Source organism: Sinocyclocheilus rhinocerous, unplaced genomic scaffold, assembly GCF_001515625.1.
Source record: "Sinocyclocheilus rhinocerous isolate Xijiao unplaced genomic scaffold, SAMN03320098_v1.1 scaffold891, whole genome shotgun sequence".
NCBI classification, from domain to species: domain Eukaryota; kingdom Metazoa; phylum Chordata; class Actinopteri; order Cypriniformes; family Cyprinidae; genus Sinocyclocheilus; species Sinocyclocheilus rhinocerous.
The window spans coordinates 44,977-65,287 of record NW_015639768.1 but is presented as its reverse complement, the minus strand read 5'-3'; the positions used below and the strand labels follow the sequence as shown (position 1 = coordinate 65,287).

The following is a 20,311-nucleotide window of genomic DNA, read 5'->3' as shown; positions in this document are numbered from 1 at the left end:
TGAAATTAGAGTAATAAAATAAAATACTAAACAAGATACAAAAAATTTGAATTCTAATAAATTTTCAGACTTTTATTTGCAGAGACATAGAATAGGAATCAGAATTATAAGGAATTCAACAATAGTGGCAACAAGTTAAAAAATAAATAAAAACCTAGTGAAGTTTCAGTCTTATGGTTCAGTGTCAACTTCGACTAATTTAGAGAGTAATTAGACTAAATCAAATCCAGTCTTTTTTTTTTTACAGATTTTTTTCAAATATTTATTTTTGGCGTTTTTGTCTTTATTTGATAGGACAAAGTTAGACAGGTTGCAAAGTTGGAGAGGGGGAGCGGGGATGAGATAGAGAAAGGTCCACGAGCCGGGACTCAAACACGGGACGCCCGAAGCGCAACGGGTCGCTACACGTCAAAGCGCTGCCCACGAGGCTATTGACATTGACAGGAGGCCGGTTTTTAAGTCATTTTGACCTATTAACTGATCCAGCGCAGAAGAACAAATATGATTACCCTGTTTGTGCTGCTCTATGTTTGCTTCTGTGTGCAATCAGTGAGAACATTGCAATAGCAAGACACATTATATATACATATATAATTAGGGCTGCACGATTAATCATACTTAAACATGATTTATACTTCTCTCAGTTAATTAAGCATAATTGTCTGCGATATTGGCCTGCTGTTTAGTTTAGTTTTTTTCTTCATTTGACATTTCTGTTATCTTGCATTGGTAATAAGCCTCTATGAACTTTTAGGCTTGAACTTCCCTAGTCAGAGCTTTTCTCTTAATCAATCCCATGCACACATGCTCCCTCTGCACTGCAAAAAGCACTCAATGACCTCAAAACACAATTTTTTTTTATTCTATTCTGCTCGTTACATGTAATACAGCTAGTTAATGTTCTTTCATGAGGCCACTTGTGCTATTTGCTACAACTCTGCAAGCAAACCTGTTAAAAATCTAAACATGGATCTTAATTATATTGTTTGCAATTGTGGTTGCTGAATAAATGTACTTGTGTAACTACAGTACAAAGTCTTTTTATTTATTTATTTATTTATTTTAATTTGGAATAATTTGGAATTATTGGAATAAATATTAGGAATTTCACTGTTTTAACTGTTGTGAGAAGCTTCTCACAGTTTTTATAATGTAATAAATCAGGAGACTAGATGAGGTAATACAAACCCTGCATATGAGCTTATAATAATTCTGATGAAATGTAAAAATACACTTCTCAAATGATTAATCAAATTATGATTAATAATCATGATTATCGGTTTCTCTCATTACACTAGATAACAGTGCTGCAGGAAAATGGAGGACAGTATTCTAGTACAGTGTTCCTTCTGACTCATTGCAAGAATGCGGAAATTCAGGAATCATTAACGGAAATTAATGTCAAGCAAGTCATTCGGTTGCAGCATTTTTTTTTTTTAAATGAACCCTAGTTATGAATAAGAATGGTTGTCAGTACTACAGCAGACAGACACTGTCTCACCAGTGAGAATGCGGTGATAGTATGGAACATGGGGCTCTGTCGAGGGACGGCGCTGCGGTATCTCAGCAGCATTAGCAGACATGCCAGACCGTTGAGCAGAGATGCCAGCGCAGACGCAGGCTCCTCAAAACACAGGAAACGAGCAAATGGCCACTACACAAAGTCAGAAATAGAAAAAAGATGTAGAATCAGGGTTGAAAATACATACATTTCCATAGTGATGACCATTAAAACATGTCTCTTTTCCCATTGTTTGACACTAACCTTCCCGTGAAACTGTGGTATGCTGTAGCCCTCTGCCTGGTACAGACCCACGGTGGTCCACATGCACTGATACCTGCAGTCATCACGACACGTCCAGCCTGAAAGATCACAGACTTCATACGATCGATTGCAAAAATTACAAAATTAATTAAATTACAAACATTATAAATTACAAAACTAATTCTGTGACCAAATCTCACACAGAATTAGAAGAATTTATGCTTAAATATAAGTTGTGTCTACATATGAATTTCTTTACAAATTTAATTATTTTTTGTAAGAAAGGATAGTGAAGGAAAAGCTGCCAACAAGAGTCTAACATCTTTCAATACGGTGTAAAAAGCCAGGATGCATCTTTTAAAGTTGTTTTTAGAGAATCTCCAGTGAAAATGCCTCAATTTTACCTCAGTTTGATCACAAAGGATGAGTCAAAATTCATTTTTTGTGGTAATCAACATTTTGTCACAAATGCTGTCAATTTAGCTTCATTGATATTAAAGCCAGAATATTCATTATTTCATCCTTCCATATGTGGCATTGTTTTTAAAACATGAAAATACACAATATTAAATTTAAAAAAAATCTATATTAAGTAAATTTCATCCAAAGCCAACAAGCTAACAATGTTCAGCTAAATGTTTTGCTGTCGAGCACAAGTATATGACAGTGTACAAATTATTATTGTAATGGTTTTGCAATGCAATCCTTATAACAAAGTATGTACATCAATATGGCACTGCACATGATATTACAGGCTAGGCATTAAATACAGCCCAATTTTAAGCAACATGTACTGGGGGTCTCTGCTCTGTCATCCTAACATCCAGCAATCGGTTCTTGGTCTAAAATCCCTACATTCAAATTATAATCTCTGACATAAGAGAACACTGCTATGCAACATAAAATACCATCTGCTGTTAGAGCGAACAGGAGATTGGAATGGTTACAAAATCATGGATTTACCTGCACACAGTACTTTCAGAAAGGACAGAAGGTCTGATTTATAATTTGTTAATTTAATGACATTACCATTATTCTAAATTGTCTGCAAATACTACTACTACTACTACTACTGAGAATGAGTAGGTGTGTCCAAATGTTGACTGGAATGTTGTATAAATACTGTATGTGATACATCATGTTTCCTTTCAAGCAGGTAACCAGCCATAGGCTGCTTTTTCTGTGCTCTCCTGAGGGGGGGAAAACAGCACCAGCCTATGGTGGTTGTCTGGTCCTAGCTAGTTTAACCCGTCTCTGGTGTTCAGCTGGTTTAGCGGGTTGGCCAGCTGGTCTCCAAATCTGAAAAGTGCCCAAACCCCCTCTAAAACCATCCAACCAGACAAACCAAGTCAGATAAGAAGTTTTTTGTTTGTTTTGTATTTTTTTGTTTCAGAACTTTTTTCAGCAGGGCTTGGGTTTTGTTTAGTGTTGCTTTAATTATTATACAAAAAGTACTGTTATGGTACCAAGGCACGGTGATGTAGCTATTGCTATTGCTGTATTCATATAACATGGTACTTGCATGGCACTCCAGCCTGCTTCAAATAAAACCATGGAATGAATTACTATAGTAGGCTACATGTCAAAAAAGTAATGGCAATACCATGATAAAGATAAAAGTTAAGGAATAATAATTTAAAGAAACAATACTGTTATTATGACATTATTTTGTTAACAATTTTTTATTTTATTTTACAATGTATGTCAATGTATAAGCAAAAAAGTTTGTGTGCAGGTCTGTGCAATTTTTGTCGTAATTTGTATAAATACTCATTAATAGCCTATGTACATCAAAATTGGTCATTAAATAGTTTAGTTCTCCTAATAATTTAATTTATAATAATATTATGACATATTCTCTATCGCCAGCTGTGAAATAAAATCAATTTGCATAATACTCTACTCTGTTAGTAGTGTTACTAACACAAATAGGTTAGTACAGTACCAGTGAGTGCCATGTATGGAGGCTGAGAGGACTGGAATCCGCGCAGTAGGGCCCCTGTGCAGTTGGTCCGGACGCATTGTTTGACGCAGTCGCGATAGACGGGCTCTTTGTCCCCCTGAGAGGCGCTCGCAGGAGCGGACAGGAGAAACACCGCGGCTGCTAGAAACATCAGGCGCGTCATGCTGCTGTTCCGTCCGGTCATAAGGCACAACAGTGCAACATCAGTCCATTAGAGCGAGTCTAGCGACAGTCTCATTCGCAGAGACTTTTCTCTTTTCTTTTGCCTTTAAACAACGTGTCGCTTTAATTACAGCTAAGCACCCTTTTATTCTCTGCCCGGGCAGCAAGTTTCATAGATACATCACAAGCGAAATGTTACATTCCACTAAAGACAAACCCGGAAGTGTAAATGTAGCGCGCATGCGTATGTATCTCGCTTTCTCTCTACACACAAACACACACACAATTATTCTGACAAATCAATGAATGAATAAGCCAGTTGCTAATTATTACGTTATTTTAAAAGGTACAGGCCCTTTCTTTTTCTTTTTTTTTATAAATGCAAAACATGACATCGAATATATAGTATGTGCGTTTGTGTACCTCTGCTGAAAAAACATACACTTTTTACATTAAACTTACTATGATGATCTTCAGCTACCTACTGTTTGGCAGTGCTGGCTGCTGTTCCGTCCGGTCATAAGGCACAACAATGCAACATCAGTCCATTAGAGCGAGTCTAGCGACAGTCTCATTCGCAGAGACTTTTCTCTTTTCTTTTGCCTTTAAACAACGTGTTTATTTAATTACAGCTAAGCACCCTTTTATTCTCTGCCCGGGCAGCAAGTTTCATAGATACATCACAAGCGAAATGTTACATTCCACTAAAGACAAACCCGGAAGTGTAAATGTAGCGCGCATGCGTATGTATCTCGCTTTCTCTCTACACACAAACACACACACAATTATTCTTACAAATCAATGAATGAATAAGCCAGTTGCTAATTATTACGTTATTTTAAAAGGTACAGGCCCTTTTTTTTTCTTTTTTTTTATAAATGCAAAACATGACATCGAATATATAGTATGTGCGTTTGTGTACCTCTGCTGAAAAAACATACACTTTTTACATTAAACTTACTATGATGATCTTCAGCTACCTACTGTTTGGCAGTGCTGGGTAAGTTACAGTGCAGCTTATTACATCTTCAACATTGTAATTAGATTACTGAACTAATTACTTTCTCAAAGTATTGCATTACTCAATTACTTTCTAAATCCCATATCAACCAAACAAGGATAAGACATGAAACTGCTCTTTTAATTCTTTCAAATCAATAATTAAAAATTGCATAAATTATTCTGTATATCCTGTTTTTGTAGTCTTCATTAACAATGTATTATAATTTATAATTAAAAGCAGATGAATATACTCACACAACAAGAACAATGCTTTATTGAAAACTGTATTTGGCAACATTTTCATGAATCAAATATAAATGTTTTGACAGAAAACAGGGCAAGAAAAATAATAAAATATTTGACCATATCAATGCCAATCAGAATTTTAAATATCAAACCAACTCTCTCTGGAAATATTGTTTTCTTATAATTATCTTGTGTTATATTAAACATATATAAAGTCGTACAATGATCTTTTTCAATTAGAATCCACACTAATAAAGACAGGTACAAAACATAACGTCATCATTCAAAATAAATCGCCATCATTGATTACTAGTAACTTTTACAAAACAGTCCTAAAATCTATAAACTATATTTTGTAAAGAAAAATATCACTATCACAGTAATTGAGATTCATCATTTGGGTTGGGGCCACTAGAAATCCCCATTACACGTAAATTTCTCAAAACTCAAAAGTTCACCCAAAAATGAAAATTTTCAAAAATAAATGTACTCACCCTCAGTCAATCCAAGATGTAAATGAGTTTGTTACTTCACAAGCTGTTAATTTATGGACTAGATTTGTGTGGATTACTTGCGGGTTGTTGTGATTCTGACGGCACCCATTCACTGCAGAGGTGTGATGTAATTTCTCTTCATCTGTTCTGATGACGAAAAAAACATATACATCTTAGATGTCCTGAAGGTGAGTATTATAAGTTCAACATTATTGCATTCATTTTCAGATAATATTCTCCAATAATTTATCTATCATAGAAAAAATGGGCTCAAAGTATCTCTACAGTGACGAATGTGAACAACACCACGTTTATGCATAATAGCATTTGTGCAATTTAAGATTCCGAGGATCTGCGTATCTCTTTCCGCATTTATCGCAGATGTACTGCTTCCCTCCTCCATGAACGTGGCGTTTGTGAGTACGCAGGTGACTTGACTGAAGCACTTGCCACAATCCTCACAATTACGGCCTCTCACCAGTATGGACCCTCTGGTGCAGCTTTAGACTGTATCTTATTGCAGTAATTGCAGCCGAAGGGTTTTTCTCCAGTGTGAGTGTGGCTGTGTGAAATGAGGCTACTCTGCTGACTAAAGCTCTTCCCACACTCCTTGCAGCTGAAAGGTTTTTCACCCGTGTGGATGCGCTCGTGGTTTTTAAGATTGACGGCGTGCCGAAACGCCTTCCCGCAAGAGTACGGTTTCTGACCGGTGTGGATAAGTTGAATGAATGATGCATTTATATAGCGCTTTATTGTGTATTGTTGTACACCCAAAGCGCTTTACAATCATGTGGGGGGGTCACTCCTCAACCACCACCAGTGTGCAGCATCCACTTGGATGATGCAATGGCAGCCACAGGACAACTTTACGAGAAGTGCCATGGGATTTTTAATGACCACAGAGAGTCAGCACCTCGGTTTAATGTCTCATCCGAAAGACGGTGCTTTTTTGTCAGTATAGTGTCCCCATCACTATACTGGTCAACCATGTTCTTGACCAAATCTTAAATTGTCTGATTCGGTCTGATACCCTACACAATGTTGAATCTTTTTCCGCAAACGCTGCAGCCGAACGGTTTTTCGCCGGTGTGGATTATTTCGTGGGTTTTGAGGTGTGCGGCTTTCCCGAAGCATTTGCCACAGACTTTACAAACAAATGGCTTTTCTCCCGAGTCGACTCATTGGTGGTCAGACAAAGAACACAGCCGAAGGGCTTTTCTCCAGTGTGAATACGCTGATGTGATTTTGAGGTTGCTTTGAGAAGAGAAACTCTTGCCGCACTCTGAACAAATAAAGGATCTCTTTCCAAAGAGTGTAACCGATTCTTGAGGATCTTCGCTGCTGTCTTCTGGCAAAACAGATGCTTCTCTGTCTTCTAAAGATGCGTTTAAGTGACCTGACAGGAGAGCAATTAAATAATTGTCTTTTGGGACTTTGCCAGAAGTTAATTCAGTAAAATTCTGATGGATTCAGCATGCAATTCTGTACACTGGCAACTTGTCTTTTGGATCGATTCATTAAAGTCATTAATTTGTAATTTAACATAACATTCACAAACCAGCAGTGATGGAATTCAAGTTCACATTTCCAAGTTCATCTCTGATCGACACAGCCAGCACCAGTGGGGATTCTGCACGGTCTTCTGAAGCCTCATCAGACTGCGACCATAAACTAATTAATCATAAAATAGCCTAGCAATTTAGTGACTTTATTTTTTCATATACTTGCTCTACTGGTCAAAAGTGTGGAATAATCTTTTTATAATTAAAAAAAAACTCTTATGCTCACCAAGGCCAAAATATTTCTGTAAAAAATATTTACTATTTTAATATATTATAAAATGTTATTGTTGTGATGGCAAAGCTGAATTTTCAGGAGTATTCCTATGGTGCTATTCTGATTTGGTGCTCAAATATTAATAATGGTTCTTACTATTTTCAATGTTGCAAACAGTTTTGCTGCTTAATATTGTTGTGGAAACAGTGATAAATTGAAAATTTATAGGCGTGTATGAATAGAGAGTTCAAAAGAACAGAATTTATGTGAAACAGAGATCTTCTGCAACATTGTAAATGTCTTTACTGACACTTTTGATCAATTAAATGTGTCCGTGCTAAATAAAAGTGTTGATTTCTGTAAAAAAGTGAACTCTCTGGTATTGTTCATTTGGGAGTCACACCTGTGTTGTTCGCTGGTCAAAACAGACCAGAGGCCATAATTGTGTACTAATGTTATTTTTGTGAAATGAATATACTATATTTCATTTCAATAATTTTTTTAATATTTAGCATTTTGAGTGTATTTCATGTTACTAACTAATTATTATTCATATCTAAATTATGGACTATTTTCTGTATAAAATGTAAATAAAATTAAAAAAACTGAAAAAAAAATTCAATTAATGCAGTATTCGAGTTAAAAATAGAGCAAAAGTATTTAAAATTCATTGAACTGAGGCAGATAAAGAAAATCATCTGTAATGCCATGGTATAAATGAATTTTTGTTGAATTTCCTGCAAAATGGAAATGTTTTGTATGACTAATAAAAATCTTAGCTATAAACACAGATACACACAGTGAATAAATATTATACTCTATCATAGTACACATTCTCACTTACCCACTTGCCCTTATTTTTACATTTGGACCTCTTTTTAATAAAACTAAATGGCATATATGTACATTCTGCACATTTTACCTCATTTCTTGTTCTTGATACATTCTTTGATGAATAGAAAGTTCAAAAGTACAGCATTTATTTGAAATATAAATCTTTTGTAACATTTTTGACATCTTTACTGTCACTTTTGATTAAATTAACATGTCTTTGCTGAATAAACACATTCATTTCTTTTTCTTTGCTTTCTTTTTTTAACTAAGCTCAAACATTTAAATGGCAGTGTATCAGTTTCTACAAAAAATAGTAACCAGCAAAAAACGGTTTTCAACTTTGATAGTAATAATCTTTCTTAAGCATCAAAGAAGCATACTAGAATGATTTCTGAAGTATCACATGCCACTGAAGACTTAGTAATAACTGTCTGCTGAAAATTCAGCTTTGTATAACAGGAATAAATTACATTTCACTATATATTATTAGCCTTAAACATGAATAGCCTTGATTTACAAGTTGCTCAGTTTACCTCATTTCTTGTTCTTGTTCTCAGGCTTCTCGCACTTCCATCATAAGAATGTTCCTCTTCTAAAATGTACATATGACATTAATTTGCAAACACAACAACATTGTATTAAACGTTAAATACTGTATGTGTAAAACCACAAAGTATGACTTTTACCAAGCCCTCCAACAGACAGAATATTCAAGATGCTTCCGGGCCGCTTTGCTCTCTTGCCTGAAAATGTTTTGCACTCCAGATCCAACAGAAATTTGGTTTCATCAACAAGTTTGATTATTTTCCCAAGAGCCTCATTGCCCAGTACCTCCATGATGGATGCAAACAGCTTCTGAAACAACAAATAATCACAAATGGCTTGTAATGGACCAATATACCAGTTGATCAATCAGTCACTGTGTGCGGTTTGTGGCTTGCCAAGATTATTGGCAAGTTCATTTCACCTTTTGTCAGTTTCATAATCTTTCACAGCTTTGTCAGTGGATTTCAAGTAAATGTTGTGGAAAACAAGTATACCTTTAATCCCAACATTATTCTTATTTGCTATTATTAAATTGAATTATCTCTATTGGCTTTAAAAAAAAAAATCAGTATCAGCTAAGCACAAATTATATTTGATACACTACATTGCCAAAAGTATTGGGACCCCCCTTCTAATGAACAGGTTTGACTACTTTAGGGAATTGTGTTCTTATCATTTTACAGCAAGTTTGGACAGGACCCTTTTCTATTCTAACATGACAATGCCTCTGTGTATAAGGCAAGGCTCAAAAAGAAATGATTGATTCTGTCACTGTGGAAGAACTTGTGTTGGCAGCGGCTGCGTTGACACCTGAACACTGATGTTTATACTATATATGCACACTCGCGTTTATAGGGCTGTGAACGCGTTGCATGTTTAAGGTTACAGGCCGCAGATCTCTAAACAACATCATCTCATAATCCCACCATTTTCTCCTCCTTTTCCATCTTCATTTTTGACTCGACCTCATCGTTTTCACAGTGATCTCTAGCAATATCACTACTCAGAAATGAAAGTGTCTCCTCTTCCATAAGTTTGCCCATTTTTTTTATTTTTATTGAAGATATAACATTCACAGGGGATACAGTCATAGCAATAAAATACATACACAACCAGAATACAAAACAATAAATATATAAAGAATAATAAAAATGAAATATAAACAGAACAAAAACAAATAAATAAAAAGTTAAACATCTTTTTTTTAAAATAAATAAATCATAAATTAAAATAAAAAATAACTTAAATGGAAAATTACACATAAAATGTCGACTTCAAAGAATACACAGGACAGGAGGTAACCCTTACATCAATACAGTAGTTTTAACAGCTTTCTTATTAAGTGATGAGCAGAGAGATTCATAAAATAATTTCAAATCAATACAAAAAATCCTAAAATTGGGCATACAATTTGTGCAGTGGCTATTGGTCAGTGGAGTTGTCGGTGAACTGAAAGGTGTGAGATATGTCTGTGATGCATTACTCAACGCTGCAAAAACACGTAGAAACCTTTGAAGCTCCCCTGAGCGATCACAATCACAAATATGATGAAGATCTGGTCAGTCGCACTGGTGCTCCTAAATATGTTTTCATAGTCGCACGCAGTAGTTTTCAGTCGCAAATGCAATGCAATGACATTTTTGCAGGTTCTTATGAGTAGTAAAGAAACTTGATTCTGTTTGTCTCTGAAATAACTGGTACTTGTCACTTTTTCATAGAAATTTAGCACATATTTGTTCCAATTTAGCCTTTTAGGAACTACTGTATCGTTTATTAGGGTATGCATTAGGGATGGGCGTATCGATCCGAAGTATCGATATATAGGGATGGGCGTATGGATCCGAAGTATCGATACTCAAACAAAAAATATCGATACTAAGGTGCGTTTTATTTATCAGTGGTTTTGTTTATTTAACAAAAATAATAATGATAATAATGCGTACAATATGCATTGAATTGGACGAATAACCTTTGTTAGCGAGTAATTGTGTAGGATAGAACTATGTTCCTGCTCATCTGAACACACGCAAATGTTGCAAGACAGAACCAATCAATCACAGAGAGCATTCACTCACTGCTGACAGTGCATTCAAACAGGTCTGCGTTTCCCAAAAGAATCATAACAAAGGCTCAGACTTTCTCTTTGGAGCCAGAGTGCGACGCAAAGATATTTCAGGTGTGCAGGGTGGTGGCATATCAGGGGAGTCAGGAGATCTAGGCTGTGTGCTGTTGGCCTGGGTTTGGGTCAGTGACAGGGATTGTGCATTCTCATCTGTTGTCTGTGAGAGAAAAATAATAATAATTAAAAAAAATTAATAGCAATTTATAATGAAATATAAACAGAACAAAAACAAATAAATAAAAAGTTAAACATCTTTTTTTTAAAATAAATAAATCATAAATTAAAATAAAAAATAACTTAAATTGAAAATTACACATAAAATGTCAACTTCAAAGAATACACAGGGTAATACTGGTAGCACTAATATAAAAATGTGATGATATATGTTACAAAAAAGTAACAATTTTGAAATACGTTGATGGTTGTATTTTTTTGTATTTGATCTCAGTATTCCTATCAATGTTGTATAAGGGTTTTTTATGCATAATTGTAACCCTAGAATGTGATCAAACAGTTTAAAATAGCTGGGCTAAGATATATAACAATTTTTATGACTGCAGAAATATGTTAATTCAGTATACACATTATCCCACCGGTTACAATTGTGACTGACCATAAAATAAAAATTTTCACACACTTTTCCCAAAAAAAAAAATGTATTAATTATTTCAAAGGGTTACTAATGACACATCATTTGGATATTTTCATGTCTGGGAAAAATGTGGGATTAAACGGGTTAAAATGCGTTTTAAACAAAGTTAAGTGGTTTTCATTACCCATTTTACTCTTAGTAATTTAATAATTTAATAAATTTCGTAATTTAAAAGTTTAGTGCAGAAGTATCGAATCGGTATCGATATCGACGATACTGCCTTGAAAAATATCGGTATCTTATCAAAAACAAAATAAGGGGTATCGCCCATCCCTATAATAAAGGTATACTTAGGAATACTTTAGGAAAAAGTGGGCTGTAATAAACGGAAGTACAACAGCGTGCGACAATTACAACCCGGGTCCTAGAATGCATAATAAAAGTGCATCGTTGTTTATTTTTGTACAATGTATTTTATAATTATAATCTAAATGTAAATTCAAATTACTTCGAGAACAACAGAAAAAAAACTGACTTTTTGTTAAAAATGTATATTTATAAATATAAAATTTAACTAACGTCTGTCCTACGTCGTGACGTTTTGTGACGTTTACACAAAGCGCCAAAAATTTGGCGCGACCTGTTAAGGGAAGCCTATGCTGTTGTGTGCTGAAAGCGTTTGGTTGTTATTTTCTGTCTAAGCATATTTGAACAATTTCTGGTCACTGTCATCGATAATTTTATCTCTCTGGTAAGATCGTAAATAAACCTTTAATGAAATCGTTAACGAACTAACCGTATTATTTTTGCAAAGTAAGTTAGATGTACGAGTGTTTGTTTATGTCTGTATTCGTATTCGAAACATTTAAGCTTTATCTTAAAGTTAGTTTTTTTAAAATGAAAGCCAGAAACAATTGCAGTCCATTTTTAATGTTTAGCGTTCATATAAAAACAGTTTTGACGAACATTGTTTTACGTGTTGTGCATTATGTTGTTTTAATTAATATATTAATCGATGATTTGGTGTGGGTTTTTTTTCTCCCTCACGCAGTCATGGGTTTACTGGAGCAGTGTGAGGAGCTCTTCAAGACCTCTAACCTGTATGAAGTTCTGGGTGTTTGTAAAGGAGCATCTGACTCCGAGATCAGACGCGGATATTATAAAGTCTCTCTGCAGGTTCATCCAGATAGAGCTCCTGGTGATGAGTTAGCCACCACCAAGTTCCAGGTGACCACTGTATTTCTAATGCAACACTGCATCTTTCAGAACCTTCTTGAATGGTCCGGTGTTGTCTAATGGTGAAAGGTCTAAGTTCAAGTTGTAGGAAGCCCTTTAATCACGATCCACAAAATCAGTGTTAACCTCCCTAGTACATATAACTTATGGGTTACACTTGTACTAAGCAGTAAAAAAGTGACTGAACACCTTGTTAGGTTGGATCTGCATACCAGGAATATTGGATCCAGTCTCTTTACCAGATCCCATTTTGTCTGGTATCCAAAGCTACAGTAGTCAACATTTGAAGTGGATCAAAAGTTCATCAAGGTTGTCCTAAGACAAGAACGCATTTTGGTTTTAGGTATCAAGTCTTGACTGATACCCAGATTCAATCAGAAACAGTATTTTGTCTGGTACCCAAAATTGTACCTTCTGTCAGCCTGAGAGGTTGATAAAGGAAGCCAAAGAAGAACTGACAGCAGAAGACAGAGCAATGATTATAATAACTGCAGGGTTTGGTTAATCTGAGCTGCATATGTTTGTCCAGACTGGACTTCATCTGGCCAGTACAAATCCAGCAAATGTTACTATAACAAAGCAATAGCAATGGAAAATTATTGCTTCACCACTTTGTCATTTCAAATTCAAATAGAAATGTTGAAATGGAGAAATTCTCTTACTCAGATGAACTTATCTCTTTACTAATACTAAGATTAAACAACAAGCACCACGGGGCATGTAAAATAATTAGTAATTTAATAAAAATAACTAGTAAGTCATTAGATTAAAGGCAGAGTAAGTGATTTCTGGTATTCAACTCTAATTAAACACACCTGATCGAACTAATCAAGTCCTGCAGTCTTATTTGAAAACTACATGCTATGCGTGTTGGAACAAAACTCTGCAGGTCTGCAGCCCTCCAGGAACTGAGTTTGACACCCCTGCACTATGTGGTAATTTTGAGATTATTGGCAAGTTAATTCTATCTATTGTCGGTTTCAAAATCTTTCACAGCCTTGAGGAAAACAAGTTTACATTTAATTCCAAAATTATTATTATTAAATTGCATGATCTCTATTGGCTTTTAAAAACTCAGTATCAGTTAAGCACAAATTAAATTTGATATGTTGACAGCAGCTGCGTTCACATACGTTGAGACCTGCGCGCTGATCTTTATACTATACGCACAAACGCGTTTATAGGGCTGCGAACGCGTCGCATGTTTAAGGTTACAGGCCGCAGCGAAGCAACAATCTTATATTCTCACTATTCTCTCTTCCTTTTCCATCTTCATTCTTGACTCAACGTCCTCGTTTTCACAGTGCGCTCTAGAAATATCACCGCTCAAAAATGACAGCGTCTCCTCTTTCATAAGTTTGCACATTTCAGCGATCGCGGCGTGAACTAACGCCTCCACCACGGACGCCAGATGCGTCTGTAACGCAACGCAGCGAGACATTGTCCCTGCAACTGTTGTCCTGTGTTTAATTAAAAACTAAACTCTGCATTGAGGGCTCATTAAAGTATGCAAACGACGGTAAATATACTTTAGGAAAAAGTGGGCTGTAATAAACGGAAGTACAACAGCGTGCGACAATTACAACCCGGGTCCTAGAATGCATAATAAAAGTGCATCGTTGTTTATTTTTGTACAATGTATTTTATAATTATAATCTAAATGTAAATTCAAATTACTTCGAGAACAACAGAAAAAAAACTGACTTTTTGTTAAAAATGTATATTTATAAATATAAAATTTAACTAACGTCTGTCCTACGTCGTGACGTTTTGTGACGTTTACACAAAGCGCCAAAAATTTGGCGCGACCTGTTAAGGGAAGCCTATGCTGTTGTGTGCTGAAAGCGTTTGGTTGTTATTTTCTGTCTAAGCATATTTGAACAATTTCTGGTCACTGTCATCGATAATTTTATCTCTCTGGTAAGATCGTAAATAAACCTTTAATGAAATCGTTAACGAACTAACCGTATTATTTTTGCAAAGTAAGTTAGATGTACGAGTGTTTGTTTATGTCTGTATTCGTATTCGAAACATTTAAGCTTTATCTTAAAGTTAGTTTTTTTAAAATGAAAGCCAGAAACAATTGCAGTCCATTTTTAATGTTTAGCGTTCATATAAAAACAGTTTTGACGAACATTGTTTTACGTGTTGTGCATTATGTTGTTTTAATTAATATATTAATCGATGATTTGGTGTGGGTTTTTTTTCTCCCTCACGCAGTCATGGGTTTACTGGAGCAGTGTGAGGAGCTCTTCAAGACCTCTAACCTGTATGAAGTTCTGGGTGTTTGTAAAGGAGCATCTGACTCCGAGATCAGACGCGGATATTATAAAGTCTCTCTGCAGGTTCATCCAGATAGAGCTCCTGGTGATGAGTTAGCCACCACCAAGTTCCAGGTGACCACTGTATTTCTAATGCAACACTGCATCTTTCAGAACCTTCTTGAATGGTCCGGTGTTGTCTAATGGTGAAAGGTCTAAGTTCAAGTTGTAGGAAGCCCTTTAATCACGATCCACAAAATCAGTGTTAACCTCCCTAGTACATATAACTTATGGGTTACACTTGTACTAAGCAGTAAAAAAGTGACTGAACACCTTGTTAGGTTGGATCTGCATACCAGGAATATTGGATCCAGTCTCTTTACCAGATCCCATTTTGTCTGGTATCCAAAGCTACAGTAGTCAACATTTGAAGTGGATCAAAAGTTCATCAAGGTTGTCCTAAGACAAGAACGCATTTTGGTTTTAGGTATCAAGTCTTGACTGATACCCAGATTCAATCAGAAACAGTATTTTGTCTGGTACCCAAAATTGTACCTTCTGTCAGCCTGAGAGGTTGATAAAGGAAGCCAAAGAAGAACTGACAGCAGAAGACAGAGCAATGATTATAATAATTGCAGGGTTTGGTTAATCTGAGCTGCATATGTTTGTCCAGACTGGACTTCATCTGGCCAGTACAAATCCAGCAAATGTTACTATACCAAAGCAATAGCAATGGAAAATTATTGCTTCACCACTTTGTCATTTCAAATTCAAATAGAAATGTTGAAATGGAGAAATTCTCTTACTCAGATGAACTTATCTCTTTACTAATACTAAGATTAAACAACAAGCACCACGGGGCATGTAAAATAATTAGTAATTTAATAAAAATAACTAGTAAGTCATGTTTTGCGATTCGGCCCGAATCAGTTTTCTAAAGTGTTTTTGAAAAATCACATACCCTGCCTTTAAGTGGATTAAATTATTTTAATTAAATTATCACAAATAAAAAAAAAAACATGTATGGTTGCTTTCTTGAAGCAACACAAACACAGGTTGCTATTGAGAAATATTATTCTATATTTTAGCTAAATAATATTTTAAAAGTAAAATTGTTTATTGAGGGGGTTTTATGCAACTACATATTTATACAATAATTGTTTGCTATTTATTTCCATGTAATACATTTTTTTAAATTAACAGTTTTTAAGGTTAAAATGAAACATTTTTTATTTTTTTTTCTCATTGCAAAGAGGCAAATTAGAGCCATCTGGTGGCAGGAAAAAATACATTAATAATTCGATAGCGTAACCACTAGAGGAGTTCTGTGTTTTTATATTTCCCATTAATTTCCAATAGCAGTCACGTTTGACCACAGGGAGTAATAGTGTGACTTTTTAAAAGCTTTTTTGAATCATAGCCATTTTTGTGTGTTCACACAGCCAGTGCAAAAGTGCACACAGCAGAAGTGACCTAGGATTACCAGAGGGTTAAATTAAAAATGATTTAATCATTAAATAAAAAAAAATCTAATACATAAATGCATTCTTAAACTTAAAACTTTCAATATATCCACAGGTGCTGGGAAAGGCTTATGCAGTGTTGGCTGACAAGGACCAGAGGGCAGTCTATGATGAACAGGGAATAGTGGACGAAGAGTCCGACACCCTTGATCAAGACCGCAATTGGGAGGAGCACTGGAGAAGATTGTTTCCCAAGGTATTTTTTGTACCATGTCTTTTTTTTGAATGTTGGTTTTTCCAAAGGTAGTTGCTAAAATTAACAACATCTCCGCTTTAGATCACATTGCAAGACATCTTGGACTTTGAGAAGCAGTATAAAGGCTCTGATGAAGAGGTAGAAGACTTGAAGAGACTGTACCTACAACTTGAAGGTGACATGGATCTGATCATGGAGTCTGCGCTGTGCTGTACTTATGAAGATGAGCCACGTGTCAAAGACATACTTCAGAAAGCCATTGATGCTGAAGAGGTGCCGGCCTACAAAGCCTTCACTCATGAGAATGCCAAGAAGAAGAAGAACCGCAAAAGAAAGGTGCCGATTCATTTTCCACAGTTTTGCTATGATATAACACGTTTAAATAGGGTTCAAGCCTTTTTGATGAATTGCCCTGACTTTCTAGGCGGAAAAAGAGAGTAAGGAGGCAGAGGAAATGCAGAAGGAGATGGGCTTGAACAGTGAGGACAGCCTGGTAGCTATGATAAAGGTAAAACACCATTAAGATGTAACAGAGCTTGTATTAATCTGCCAAATGTGTGTTGCATTTGAAAATATTTTAAAATGTAATTTATTCCTGTGATGGCAAAGCTACATTTTCAGCAGCCATTACTCCAGGCATTTATTTGAAATAGAAATATTTTGTAACTTTATAAATGGCTTTACTGGCACTTTTGAACAATTTAATGCATCTTTACTTAATATAAGTATTAAAATCTGACCTTGAAAATTAGTGTCTGCAAATGTGTACAGACTAAAAGGACTGTTTGGATGGGATTAGTTTTCTGAGTTATTACAGATTCACAGTACATGAAATGACAGGTGACCTACATTAACCTCTAGTCATTAGAAATCAGTATATAACCATAAGTTGCATACTATAAAGGCAACTAATGTGTTTTAATAACTAAAAGTAATGTATTTTCTTAAATAAAAGGGGCTAGACCACTGATCTATAATAGAGTCATTATATATAGATCAGTGGGCCAGACTCGTCTCATTCAGATGTGGAAAATGCTTACCATAAATGTTGTTGCATAATACATTTTATTTGGGTTATTATTATTTCTGCTTTTATCAGATGCATTCAAGTCACAACCTCAAAAAAAAAAAAGAAAGCATTACTTTTCTTTTTATGCCTCTTGTTTATTATTTAGCAAAGACAAAAGTCCAAGGAAAAAGGATTCAACTCCCTTATCTCAGATCTGGAGGCGAAATATTGCAAGAAACCAGCAGCAGGAAAGAAGGGCAAGAAAAAGTAGACAGATTCACTAGACTGGGCTATTCCTTCAAAATGTTATAGAATTCATCTTGTAAATAGTAATCAAAAGAATGCTTTATAATGGATACTGACCCTTTCTTAGGCATAAAACACCTGTTTAAGGATGCATATCATGACTAATAACGGGTGACACACACACTCTTGTGCATTTATTACAGTGGTTTAGTGTGAATCTGCTTCATGTGCTCTTGTTTAGACCAGCTTGTGGATCAAATGCAAATAGAAGATTTTAAGTGTTTTGTATATATGTTTTCCTGTTCCCTTAGTGTTTCATGTATTATCATTCATGATCTTCTGAATATAATAAACTGGTTTCGATCAATATGCAAGTTGTGGTTTATACTCAACACTCCGCATTGAAAATATAATACAACCAGCACGAAGTCACATCTTTTAAAGTAATTTATTTTCAATAAAAAAGCATTTCAACTGGGTTTTACAACACTACACTGTAGTAACAACTGATTACTTGGTGACACTGAGGATATCTGGGGAAAGCTGGGCTGTCCGAACTCTGCGTCATGAAGTATTTTTTGGATCTGAAGCTTCACCAAGGACTGCTTTGAAGCAGGTAAGCGTCTCAATGCAGGTGCTAAACTCCGAAGAAATAAATCCACTTCATCTTGCTGTTCGTCTTTCTCTCGGTCTCTTACATCTTTAGATGCCAGATACCTCTCCAACAGCTCTAGTGTCTCTGATCGCCTTCTCTTTACAATGTCAGACCGGATCGCTCCTGGACTTGTCATGGATGTTCCTGTACTGGTGCTGGCTGGTTCGGCCCCGCTGTCTTCGTCTGGCTCATCATCCTCAATTTTGCTGGGAACACTGTCCAATATAACACTGTACACCAATAAAAACCATTGTGAATAACCAGTAGCTTCTATATGCTTCATTACAGTACAGATAAATAATACAACCTATTGCTAAAATGTATATAAAATGAAATGGTAGTTTCCCACTATGCTACGAAAAGACTAAATGATGTTACCTGATTAATTAAAAAGATTAATCAGACCATTTTTTTCATATTTATTGGTATACCACAAAAATGTGCACATGGCAGCAGGTGTAAAGGAACTGGTGTGGGTGTGATTAAACTCACGTTTATTAGATGAAAATCTGTTCACGTAAGCACTTTGTTTTTAATGACTGATTTAAATTTTCATACATAGTCAAGATCATCGAGTTGTTCTACACAAAATGTCTTAGGTTAAAGGAATAGTTCATCCAGAAATGAAAATCTGTTGGAAATGTACTCACTCTCAGGCCATACAAGATGTAGATACGTTTCTTCATCAGAAGAGATTTGGAAAAATGTAGCATTGCATCACTTGCTCACCAATGGATCATCTGCAGTGAATGGGTGCCGTCAGAATGAGAGTCCAAACAGCTGATAAAAACATCACAATAATCCACAAGTAATCCACACGACTCCAGTCCATCAATTAATGACTTGTGAAGCAAAAAGCTGCTTGTTTGTAAGAAATAAATCCATTGTTTTTAACTTGAAACCAGTGCTTCCTGCTAAAATGAGTCCTCTATCCATAACATTGCTTTCTTGTCTCAGTCACCTTGTCTGAATCAGAAGAGAAATCACAGATCAAGCATGGTTTACAAGTGAAAACAGTCCAGAACAGTTCTAACAAACATGCAATTGGATTTTGATGTGAGAGGACAACAGGGAATGGACTTTTTCACTGGATGAAGTGTTATTATGTACTGATATTTTGAACAGGAGTGAGTTTAAATATTAAAATGCCTTAAAGGGATAGTTCACCCAAAAATGAAAATTCTGTCATTAATTACTCACCCTCATGTCGTTCCAAACCCGTAAGACCTCCGTTCATCTTCGGAACACAAATTAAGTTATTTTTGATGCATTCTGACAGCTCTCTGACCTTCCATAGACAGCAAGTATACTACTACGATCAAGGTCCAGAAACGTAGCAAGGACATCGGTAAAATAATCCATGTGACATCAGGGGTTCCACCGTAATTTTACGAAGCTACGAGAATGCTTTTTGTGCGCGAAGAAAACAAAAATAACGACTCAATTCGTCTCCTCTGTGTCACCCTGGCACCATTTTGGAGAGTATCCACTGAACGTAAACAACGTATGCTGTTCTGTGTCAGCTGCGTCACGCGGATACGTTGTCTACGTTTTGATCTGAATGAAAACAACGTATCCGCGTGACGAGGAGACGAATTGTCGAATAAAGTGGTTATTTTCGTTTTCTTTGCGCACACAAAAAGTATTCTCGTAGCTTCGTAAAATTACAGTTGAACCACTGAT

General features: G+C 35.6%; 3 protein-coding genes and 1 pseudogene across 3 annotated transcripts in view; 1 reads left to right on the top strand and 3 right to left on the bottom strand.

The window, feature by feature from the left end:
• Window positions 1-4,195, bottom strand: part of LOC107751713 (post-GPI attachment to proteins factor 3-like) — a 5,218-nt gene extending 1,023 nt beyond the window's left edge. Inside the window, exons 1-3 of the mRNA XM_016567467.1 lie at window positions 3,711-4,195; window positions 1,766-1,863; window positions 1,502-1,654 (exon numbers count right to left, since the gene is read on the bottom strand). Of these exons, the coding sequence (XP_016422953.1) occupies window positions 1,502-1,654; window positions 1,766-1,863; window positions 3,711-3,912 (453 nt within the window). The 5' untranslated portion in view covers window positions 3,913-4,195. The remainder of the gene's footprint in view (window positions 1-1,501; window positions 1,655-1,765; window positions 1,864-3,710) is intronic.
• Window positions 4,196-6,663: 2,468 nt separating this feature from the next.
• LOC107751712 (zinc finger protein 260-like) lies at window positions 6,664-14,266 on the bottom strand (annotated as a pseudogene).
• Window positions 14,267-14,530: 264 nt separating this feature from the next.
• On the top strand, window positions 14,531-18,333 carry dnajc9 (DnaJ (Hsp40) homolog, subfamily C, member 9). The gene is made up of 6 exons (XM_016567462.1): window positions 14,531-14,658; window positions 14,959-15,134; window positions 16,578-16,718; window positions 16,800-17,054; window positions 17,143-17,226; window positions 17,894-18,333. Exons 2-6 carry the CDS (start codon window positions 14,961-14,963, stop codon window positions 17,996-17,998), a joined length of 759 nt encoding a protein of 252 aa, XP_016422948.1. The 5' UTR covers window positions 14,531-14,658; window positions 14,959-14,960; the 3' UTR covers window positions 17,999-18,333.
• A 92-nt stretch (window positions 18,334-18,425) lies between these two features.
• The window catches only part of LOC107751716 (uncharacterized), a 3,814-nt gene continuing 1,928 nt past the window's right edge, over window positions 18,426-20,311 (bottom strand). Inside the window, exon 3 of the mRNA XM_016567470.1 lies at window positions 18,426-18,858. Within this exon, the coding sequence (XP_016422956.1) occupies window positions 18,444-18,858 (415 nt within the window). The 3' untranslated portion in view covers window positions 18,426-18,443. The remainder of the gene's footprint in view (window positions 18,859-20,311) is intronic.